The sequence below is a fragment of the Wolffia australiana genome, chromosome 3 (genome assembly GCF_029677425.1).
Source record: "Wolffia australiana isolate 7733 chromosome 3, ASM2967742v1".
NCBI lineage: Eukaryota > Viridiplantae > Streptophyta > Magnoliopsida > Alismatales > Araceae > Wolffia > Wolffia australiana.
Genome location: NC_135837.1, coordinates 12,922,447 through 12,934,054, shown reverse-complemented (window position 1 = coordinate 12,934,054; position 11,608 = coordinate 12,922,447). Strand labels below are relative to the sequence as shown.

The 11,608-nt window shown below is 37.0% G+C and overlaps 1 protein-coding gene across 1 annotated transcript; it reads left to right on the top strand.

Moving 5' to 3' along the window:
- Positions 1–1,338: 1,338 nt before the first annotated feature.
- Positions 1,339–9,826, top strand: POP2 (Pyridoxal phosphate (PLP)-dependent transferases superfamily protein). The gene is made up of 19 exons (XM_078572565.1): positions 1,339–1,479; positions 2,452–2,558; positions 2,663–2,747; positions 5,008–5,080; positions 5,206–5,303; positions 5,429–5,521; positions 6,916–6,989; positions 7,136–7,174; positions 7,253–7,341; positions 7,420–7,496; positions 7,569–7,643; positions 8,333–8,380; positions 8,475–8,558; positions 8,636–8,723; positions 8,868–8,946; positions 9,022–9,112; positions 9,194–9,272; positions 9,369–9,484; positions 9,582–9,826. Exons 1-19 carry the CDS (start codon positions 1,429–1,431, stop codon positions 9,654–9,656), a joined length of 1,521 nt encoding a protein of 506 aa, XP_078428691.1. The 5' UTR covers positions 1,339–1,428; the 3' UTR covers positions 9,657–9,826.
- The last annotated feature ends 1,782 nt before the right edge of the window (positions 9,827–11,608 follow it).

Below are 11,608 nucleotides of genomic sequence, written 5' to 3'. Positions count from 1 at the left end.
ACCAAAACCTCCTAATTTTGGTTTCATTTAGTTTCTTCTTCTCTCTCTTACTCATAGTTACCTGTGCTTGAATTTAATGTCACAAATCAGTTTATTCATGTTCGTGCTTGTTCACACATTGAATTTTTTTGCCTGTTCTCATTAGGTTGGGAGGTTTTTTCACGAACGGTTTGCCTGTTCGTGAATGAAACTTTTTTTTGGTCCATTATACACAATTGAGTCAAGTACGAAAACTAGAATGGCTAGAACAAAAGCTCTTGCATTTTCAGGTGGGATAAAGGTAAATGGGAATTATAGACACCAAGTAGCCACACATAGTGTGAGAAACCTTATTAATGAGAGATATGAACCGGGTGAGATATTTCATGATGACAGTACCATACCTAGATAGACGTAAGCTTCCCTCCTCGTGGCTCCTAGATATTTCCAACACTGGAAGGGTATCATGAGGTTATTTATACTTACAGATGTGAATGATACAGTTTACAAAATAGCGGAACGGATGACAAAACATGACAGACAGTGACATGACGAAACTTTCGTCACATCACTGTCCCGTCACGCTTCCCAGCAAATGCAAAAAAACCGTCATGTTCCCATCACCATCCCTCCATAGGGTGTCCCGTTACGTCCCCGTCACCATGACGGAGTCACCATCACGGGTGACGTGAATAAAACCCTACTTGAACGGATGGTTATATCTCCAATTATTTATGGGCGGTGTCGGTTTGCGTGCACCAAAAAACATGGACTTTTGTGCAAAATGCCACGGGCCACGTCACGTGGCAAAATGTCAGCCATCAGAAAGATTAAAAATAATGATTTTATATGTATTTTCTGTTCGTTTTAACTTTTCGAAAAATCCTGTCACGGCCGTCATCCGTGATGGCCGTTCCGTCACGTCACACATCCTGGGCACCCCGTCACCGTCAGGTCCCCATTACGATCACTTTGTCATCCATTACCGTCACCGTCACAGAGCCCTAAAACCCTCACCATCACCGTCATGTCATCCATCATGTTTCTGTCACGGTGACGTGTGATGTGACGGATGACGTTTGACGATCCCTATTACAAAATATGTCCAAGTGAAAACTGTAATAAATGTCCAAACCCTACTAGTTATGATTTTGCTTACTTCACCAAATCCAGTTATCCTGATCTTATTGCGTTCGAATCCCCCCTGAAGATGACGTGGCGGCGGCGGCGGCGGTATAGCGTACGGTCACCGCAGGGTGAGCCCAAGGAGCCTGGCCTGTGGTTACCGCCAGGGTGGGCCATAGGCCATTACGACAAAATTTGCGCAGTGAGAGGTTTCTTAAAGTGACCGCTGCGCATCGTAAACTTGGGAGTGTCCGTTTTGGCGTAGGATTCTATCTGGAGCAGTGATCGCTATATCTGGAGCGGGAAAGCGAAAACCAGGGGGAGATGGCGATGATTGCATGCCGGCGGCTCCTCAGATCGAAGGCGCGTTATCAGGTTATTGATCTGATGATCGGATCTCGTTCTTGTTTCTTTGATCGATTGTTTTCAGTTCACGCTTAATCGTAAACTGTAATTCTTTTTTAATGTTTATATTGCCATCTGAGGCCGACGGTTTAGGTGATTTAGAAGCCTCTGGTGTGATAATCTGAGCTGATAAGGAATATTTTGGAATTGTAGATGCAAATTTTGAACAACGTTTAATTTGCATTGGCCTCAGTTTAATCTGTTGGAAACTAAGTGGAATTCAACTCCAATTCATCTTAAATATCGAACTCTGAACTGAGAACACGGGTTTTCGGTGATTGGGAGGCGTCTAGTGTGATCGTCTGAGCTGAAGCCTATTATATTCGGATCGTTGATGCAAATTTTGGAGAACGTTTTATGTGCATTGGTATCACGTTGAACTAATGAAAACTGAGTGGAATTCAACTCTAATTCATTTTTAGTTGTTGAACTCTGATCTGAGGACGAGAGTTTCAGAGATTTGGAAACGTCAAGTGTGATCATCTGAGCTGAGGTGGAACATTGAGGAATTGTGGAGGCAAATTAAGAACGATATTTTATTTGCATCGGCCTCACGTTAATCTAATGGAAACTGAAAGGAATTCAACTCTAGTTCATTTTTAATGTTTAGCTGCCATGAGAGGGCAAAGGAAGCGCCTGGTGAGATCATCTGAGCTGAGTAGTAATATTTTAGAATCGTGGAAGCAAATTCGAAAATCGTTTAATTTGCATTGGCCTCACATTTATCTGCTGGAAATTAAATGAAATTCGACTCTTAGGCTCACTGATGAAGCGTAAGAGATTTTGGAAACCAAAATCAAGGAGAAGTGAGGCGTATATTTTTCGCTGTTGATCCATTGTTACATTTTTTCGTGAAGTTTTGATGTTCTTGAGACTTTACTAGCTTTCTTAGGTTGTAGGTTACTCCTTTTTGTGCGTCATTGTAATAACTTTGTGTTGCAGACCGGTATATTGTTAGGAGACGCCTCACCTGTTGGAATTTCTCAATGGAAGTTTCGGCAAAACAGTTCGCAGACATCTCCACAGAGTGAATCTAAAGATGAAAAAGGGTATGAAACTTTCTATTATAGGCTTCTTGAGATATTTTTGTAGTGTTCGTCTAAATTTTGTGCACTCTTTTTTAACCTCTAATGGATTTCTTGGAATTTTTCAGATTTAAAGGGCATGATATGCTTGCTCCATTTACGGCAGGATGGCAGAGCAATGACGTGCATCCACTGGTCATTCAAAGATCAGAGGTGAGTGTCCATCGTAATGCTTTAATAGAAATGGTCTTGTAGCAAATTTTTATCATTTTTACCTGAGCATGTTGCTTTTCTTCCATGATGTTGTGTCTACAGTTTTACGTTGAAATGAATTCGAATCCCGAAAGGATTCCTACCATCAGAAGTTTACTTATGGGTAGTGAAATTCAGCATATTGAAGGATGTCATCATAAAAATTGACCAGCATTTGGCTCAAAGTGCTGTAGCAATATATTGATAACAAACCTGTCGAGGATGCGTCCATTGAATCAAGAAGAATATTTATCCTGTCGATTTAGTTTTCTCTTGTTTTACATTTTGCTTGAGGTATATAATAGAACCCAGGTATTAAGAAAGCCCAATAGGCCCATGCCTGCGCTTAATCCGGGGTAAAGTTCAGATAGCCTGATGAAGTATAAGCTTTTGGTATGGAAGCAGTTTTTAAAATCATAAAACCCCACAGGGGACAGAAATCACCCAAAGCAGTGATGAACAGACTCCTCCAGCGCCGCCAAATCCCTAAGAGCAAATTCGGGTTTTGGAAAAGAACATTCTAAGAAGGTTGACCAGTTTAAATACTTGCGCTTTACACATTGGTGGGCCAAAGCTTAATCATAGTTAAGTCGCTTATTCTCCGCATGGGAGAATAAATAGCAACTCACATGAGTCATTTAAGTCTTTCTCCCGTGACTTAAGTGACTCATGTGAAATAAAAGAAAGGAAAGAAGGGAACAGAAGGGAGACTTGAGCCACTTACCAAAGAAAAAAAAGGAGATAAAAGGAAAAAAGGAAAAAAAGCTATTTAACATTAGGAGATCTGTTGGAATCTTAGAAATAAGGTGAAGTTTTATGTGGAACGAAGATAGGAGAAGAGAGATAGATCAAGAACTCTAGACATGGTGATTCATGCCGCCCGACCAGCTCCAGGGGATGTAGATGATTAGGTTCAATTAAATGTGATGGTTGGAAATGGTGAATTGACAGATGAACAGAGCATGAGCCTTGGAGTATGATTTTCTGTACAATAACGGCTGTTGACTGCTGATTTTTTGCCGTTGAAACTGGGAGGTTCAGATATGATTCTGGGCCATAAATAACTTCATTTTTTAATGCCTAATTATATATTATGGGACACGACGAATTAAGAGGTAAGGAAGTATTTTCCATTTTTCATATTCAAATTTTTTTTTTGAAATAAGGATAGGGGAGATCACATCTTTAAATTCAAATGGGTTAGTGCAATGGTACATTATGAGAACCACATGGATAAACAGGAAAAAATTAGGAGGATAGAAGTAGGTACTGTCAGATGACCGGAGGGTATCGTTCCTGTTTTATTTGGTCGTTTAAATGCAAAAATGTAACGCCCTCTTTGCCTATTTGTAGCATATATAATGTTATAAACTGTCTCCAGTAATGTATCGTGTTATGTTTCTTGGCTTCCCGGGTGGTGGGTTCCTACCTTCGACATACCCTCCATCTCTGTCTTTATTTCTAACGAGTATTAAAAAGGAGCCTTCTTAAAAATAAAATTCCGAATTGGAGAATGATGGAGGTATAAATATTTTATTTCCAAATCGTTTCAAATAAAATCACCAGATCCGTAGTAGAGGGCTTCCCGAACAGCTTCATTGAGACGATCACAAAGTGTCAGAGCTTAAACATGCCCATGTCGCATTTCATTCGCCAATTCAGAATTTTGTTTTTAAGAAGGCTCCTTTTTAATACTCGTTAGAAATAAAGACAGAGATGGAGGGTATGTCGAAGGTAGGAACCCACCACCCGGGAAGCCAAGAAACATAACACGATACATTACTGGAGACAGTTTATAACAATATATATGCTATAAATAGGCAAAGAGGGCGTTATATTTTTGCATTTAAACGACCAAATAAAACAGGAACGATACCCTCCGGTCATCTGACAGTACCTACTTCTATCCTCCTAATTTTTTCCTGTTTATCCATGTGGTTCTCATAATGTACCATTGCACTAACCCATTTGAATTTAAAGATGTGATCTCCCCTATCCTTATTTCAAAAAAAAAAAATTGTTGCTAAGAAGGCTCTCTTTTAATTTTGAGGTAGTATTCCATTGCTCTGTAGATTCAAAGTCAGCTAAAACTTTGGAGTGCGTTATTAGATTCAAAATCTTGATATTTTTTCAAAATGTTTTCTTTATGAAACAAGCTGGCATTTTTATTTCTTATCTTTACCGTTGATGAGAAACTTACAATCCGATCCAAAAATTCCAGGGTAGTTATGTTTACGATACTGATGGAAACAAGTATCTTGATGCTCTTGCTGGACTATGGTCTACAGCTCTAGGTATGGGAGAAGAGAACCTATAATTATTGACGAGTTAAACTGTTAAGAGTTTTTTTTGTTGTTAGTCTCTCACTGTATACTCTATTCACTTCATTGAGTAACGAATTTTTTTTTCTGCGTTAAAGGTGGTAATGAGCCACGTCTTATACAGGCTGCAGTAGACCAATTGAAGACCTTGCCCTTTTACCATTCCTTTTGGAACCGTACTACAAAGCCTTCATTGGTACCATCACTAAATGCTTTCAAACCTTTTATCTTCCAGATCTCTATCTTGAAAAACTCTGTGACAGACTATCTTTATTTTTAGATCTTATTTCTCTTTGTTTTTCTCCTCGTTTGTCTTGATAGGATCTTGCAAAAGAACTTCTTGATATGTTCACTGCTAGAAAAATGGGGAAGGTCTTCTTCACCAATAGTGGTTCAGAGGCGAATGACACTCAGGTATGCTTTTTCTTGGGCCACTTCTATAGACGTTGTTCCTATACTTTTTAGGCATAGTTTCAGGTAAATACTTTGACTTTTATTTGTACTTTTTTGAATAATTAGCTTTTTCCAAGATCGGCCTTTCTGGTACTCTGATATATTTTCACAATATCTTTTGTTACTGGTTGATCATAAATCATTATCTCAGTGTATCAAGTTACGAAGTCTTGGCGGTTACAACTAGAGATTTCCATCACTGATGATGATGATGGGCATATGATGATGACAACAGGATGATAATGAGTCATCTTTGTCCAAGTCATTCTTCCTCACCAGGATGATAAGCCATTATTATCTCTCTTTTGCCTGTAGGATCATGATGACAAATTGGCACCATCATTGTCCTTCTGTTAACCTCACTCAGATGACAAGAGACAATATTGATGTCATCATTGTCATCATCATTTGTCTGTTGCCGGATAACTATGGTGAAATCATCGTTGGCAGATTTTTGGGTGACGATGACGCAAAATACGGTGACAACATGAGCCAATGTAGAAGTTATGTAGCTGATCACCGACTGAGATCATTAAAGTAGAATAAGTTTTTTTCTCTTAATAGTAGACTATGGAGAGGAACAGTCTCCAAAAATTCCTCCTAGTCAATGCTGTTGATGATTTCACATTAAACAAAACCTCAGCGTCAGCAGAAGTCCACCTTTCTCTTTTCTTTATGTCCTTAAAGCCATATAATTATGTTATTAGATATCTACCTTTTCTTCAAAAAACCTAATGACTTATTATTTACCCGATATGTGTAAAGCCCAGTATAAGTACTGGGTTATGATGTAAAACCTAATGACTTATTATTATCGGTTGAATCTCGTTTTTCCCTGGCGGCTAGGGTTTGGACAAGTGGAGAAGAAGCTTCTCCATTGCTTCTCTCCAAGATCAGCTGAAAGCTGACACTCAGAATATACCAATTTTAGTCACAATTCTCATTCTCAGCTTGTTTCTTTTTAATAAGGATCTTCCTTTTCTTAGGGGTAAACAGATGTTTAATTATTGCGTAACAAATGTTCAAAGCTGACCAATATGATTATTAAAGAGATGCGCGATATGAATCACCTCAAGTTGACTTTCTTTGTTTTCCTAATGGAGGCATTTCATACAGATGTTTTATTAATAAAAAGATATTAAGTACAAGTATTTGTGAGGTATTTTTGTCTCGCCATGATTCTTCCAAAAAAAAAAAACCGTCTCTCCATGCCTAATAAATTAGTTTTAAAGAGCTGATGTTGATCAGCGTTCTCCCTTTTCTGATTAAATTTCAATGGGTAAAAATTCAAGGCCCTTTCCTCTATGAAATACTTTTATTCAAAGTCCCACTGGAATCTGAATTTTATTTTCTAGGTGAAACTTGTCTGGTACTACAATAATGCGCTCGGAAGACCAGATAAGAAGAAATTCATCGCAAGGAACAAATCGTAGGCCATCAATCCCTAGTTTGTCTTCATTCAAAAAAGAATTCCTAGCTTTTGTCTCAGCGTCCTTAATGTCAGAATACCTGCTATCATTTTCTTGTAACGTTGACAACTCATTTACAGTTATTTTTTGTTTTGTTCTTGGGTAGATATCACGGATCCACCATGATTTCTGCAAGCCTCTCTGGGTAAGATAAAATACTTTGATCAAATTTTTTTGCTTTAATTGAGTCATCATTAAATGATCTTATTTGTCGTCAATGCAGCCTCCCAGCCCTGCATCAAAATTTTGATTTACCAGCGCCATTTGTCTTGCATACTGATTGCCCTCATTATTGGCGTTTCCATCTGCCAGGTATCCAAAATTTTCATATTTTGTTTTTTCAGCCCTCGTAGTAATGTATGTGTGTTAAAAATTTCGACATATTAACAGGTGAGACAGAGGAAGAATTTTCTACCCGTCTGGCCAATAATCTAGAGGAGCTAATTCTGAAAGAGGGCCCAGAGACGGTAATGATTGTTTTTAAGAGCGATTATCTTGCATAATTGCACTCATGCGTCAATTTCTATATTGATTTTTAGATTGCGGCATTCATTGCGGAGCCAGTTATGGGAGCAGGTGGCGTCATTCCCCCTCCAAAGACCTATTTTGAGAAGGTTTTTTTTTCATATTCTTTTTTACCCGTCTAGAAATTTTCAACTATTTCTTAATTACTTGATTTTCTGCCTATAGCGCACATGTGAATGGTGTTCCCCATCGGTGATGATAATGACATGAGGACGATGTCTCCTCACTGTCATCATCGTTGTCTTAGCAGCACACAACGGAAGGACAAATCCAATCATTCGTCATTGTTCTGTGACGAATGACAAAGCACGCAAAGGACGATGACGAAGTTGTCATCATTATCGTCATTGTTTGGTGAACTGGATTGCAATGATGGTATCATGATCGTCATTGTATCATGTTTATTAAGGCGTGACAAAAATTTCGATGACGATTACAATTTCATCATTGTCCGATGAATCCTACCTGCAAAACTTAGATCACTGTAATTTTATCTTTTATCTTGTAAAAACTCCAAATATTTTATGAAAGCCAAACTAGAGATCCGACTAGACGCCAAACTCTTTGTTAAAACTTCTCGTTTTTTTTCATTTTTGTTCGTCATCTTTTCCTTTATGTAAGAGCTGTTTATTTTGTCGATTAACAAACAGAAGACTCACATCCTTTATTTGCTTATTTATGAAAATCTAACAATATATTTATGGTGCTTTGTTCAAATTTCAACACTGTGATTAAACATATCGGCTAATGCTCCTGAAATATGACATCTTTGCTCCAGATTCAAGCTGTAGTGAAGAAGTATGATGTTCTCTTCATTGCAGATGAGGTAAAAGTGCTCCAGAGTTTTTTCCTAGTTCAGTTAAAAATTAATAATTTAATTAACTGACACAATCACCGTCACTGATTCCTTATTACGCCAGGTAATATGTGCATTTGGAAGGCTGGGCACAATGTTTGGGTCCGATAAGTATCACATCAAACCCGACCTCGTCTCAATTGCAAAGGTCATTATTCTTCTAAATATCATTTATCAAAGTCATCACCATAATCTACCAATATTAAATTAGTTATAATATTTCAGGCGCTTTCATCAGCATATATGCCTATCGGCGCGCTCCTTGTCAGCCCTGAGATCTCAGAAGTTATTTATTCCCAAAGCAATAAGCTTGGTATAAAGACATATTTCCGAACATTATTCACCATCATTTTCTTAATAACGATATTTTTCTATTTTAAGGCTATTTCGCTAATGGGTTTACTGATCACCGTTATTTTTCTAATAATCATAATTTGCAATGATTTTCTATTTCCAGGCTCTTTTGCTCATGGTTTTACTTATTCTGGGCACCCGGTAGCATGTGCCGTCGCCCTTGAGGCATTAAAGATCTATAGGTTGGACCGCGAGGATATGAATAATAAATTTGGGGAAAAAATCTCACCATGTTCATCGATTTCTCTTATTTGAAGGGAGATTGACATTGCCGAGAAGGTCAGACGCGTCTCCCCCAGGTTTCAAGATGGGATCAGAGCCTTCTCAGACAGCCCTATCATTGGAGAGGTATATACCAGATTATCTTATATAATTAGGTTAATATGAACAATATGTCGGTGAATTAGTTAGGGTTTTGAAAATCAATAGATACGAGGCACTGGGCTGATCCTTGGCACGGAATTCACCAATAACAAGTCCCCGAATGACTTCTTCCCCGCTGAATGGGGTATGTAAATTCCTTCCCTTTTACACAAGTTTTAGGGTTCGGGTTTAGGGTTTTTGTAATCTTTTTCTTTTTACTATTTTCTTGGTTTCCAATCAGGCGTCGGTGCCATCTTTGGAGCCGAGTGCGAAAAGAGAGGAATGCTTGTTAGAGTTTCGGGTGATAACATCATGATGTCTCCTCCGCTCGTCATCTCTCCGGAAGAAATTGAAGAAGTAACTTTGTGCCTATTCACTTTACATTTAATCATCCTCTTTAATTGATTTCATCTTTCTGTTCGTAACTTTTCCTTTTATTTCTCTTTTGTTCTAGCTGATAAGCATATATGGCGATGCGCTGAAGAGCACCGAGGAGAGAGTCAGCGAACTCAAGGCCAAGAACAAGTAGAAAGGTATAACATGGCCAATAAATCTCCCTACCAGTCCTCTCTCTCAATATATATTATATTATTGTTAGGGACCTGGTGAATTGTATCGAAAAAGACTTTTTATTTTTTTTGGTAGATGCTTATTGATGAACAATTCACTTTATCTATACAGAGTTTATCTTTTTTGGTAGATGCTTATCTGTATCCAATCTATATCTCTCTCTCTACATTTGTCTGTTCATCTCTCTATTTGATTATGTATCTATGTATTTGTAGATGTGTCTATCGATATATCTATCCGTTCGTCTATCTATCCATTCATCCATTTTTCTTTCTATCGATTTTATTATTTTATTAGGTTTATCCTTGTATTATTCTTCTCCGTAATATCAACTGAATATGTATATATAGAAGTTTCCAAGCTGACATAAAATTGGAAGGTATACTTGTGGGTGATTATTTCTCTCTTCAACTCCATAATGTTGAAGAGTCTTGAATATTAGAATTTCTTCTCAGATTGCTCAGTATGATCGTGTATGATATCAATGATTTTTTTTTACTGACTTTCACTCTTGTACTTGACGCGAGAACGCTTCTAAACTAGTATCCAGCTGCTAGTTTTTCTAAGTTAATATATCATTTGTAATAGAAAACTTTACCAATTCAGTGTACTATCTGTTCTTGGTGCACAGTGTATTCAAATAGTGACGTGCATTTCTTGATGTTCTCCCAAGATTTTATACATTTTTATCATTATTCTTCTCTTAGCTTAAATTCGTTTTTTGTCAACTATTATCTTAATTTCATACGGATAAAGTTTTTTTGTATGATTATTGCTATCAATTTCCGGTTCCCTACCTTCTATAAATTCATTCTATATCTTTATGCATTAATGATGTTGAGCTAGCAGTTTGAATTTATCGATATGATTTCTCTTTAGTCTTACATTATCATCGTATTACTCAATCATTTTAATAGCCATCTCAAGAGAAAGATTTTCCTCATTAGATTCAGTGTTTAAATCTTTTTTAAGTGCTTAGCTGCAAGATTCAATATCATTTGATGTCTAAATCATTTCCTTTAGAAATTTCAACAGATGAATAATAAATTAAATAATCAGAAGAAAGTAAACGTATTCGACCCTAAGCCATATCAAACATTTGATTTCCTCATTCTCGTCATTTGAAATGATTTTTTCCAATAGTTATACTGGTTTCCATGTAGACATTATTTTTATTTTTATTTTCTCCGTACTTTTTACAGGTCTTAAAAAATTGGTCATAAATTGCTTTGACTAGTCATCTTGATGTCAAATATGCAAGTTTTTTTAATTTCTCTTCTAAGTTGTCCACTTAACTTATCTTGAAATGGTGTTTTGATTCCACACAGCCTCCTGTGTTTTGTTTTATTTCAGCTATTTGATAACTGACTTTACCCTCCTTGGGGTTGTCTACAGGTAATCCCATTAAACTATTATTAGATTAATCAAATATGTATATTCAATACAAATTTAAATAAAACTTGCCAAAGTATCTCATGGTTTTGTCTGATTCATTAAAACATCTGGTCGCTCTACCTCATTTCCTATGGTTATTATTCTGACATTTATTATTAGTGAATTTTTACTTATTTTACTTATATGTCAACCTTTTTCTTTCAAATATATCTTCGTATCTATCTTGGTCTATTGTAATTTTCCCTCTTGTACAATACTTTAATCATAACGCCAACCTCATTATTTGAATATGGAAGTTCGGTTTCATCATACATAGGAGTTTAGACTCATTATTAGTAAAACTTAATATTTCAACATGGACGATCTATGTCTGATAAAATATCATATCAATTAAGGGCGAACACTTTAGTTAGGGGGAGTAAATAGGTAGTTTGGACTGCTCTATTTTTTTAGAATTTATTATGGTCTTCTCTGAGCTTAGATGTGGGAAATTTTGAATGATCTGTGATGCGTACC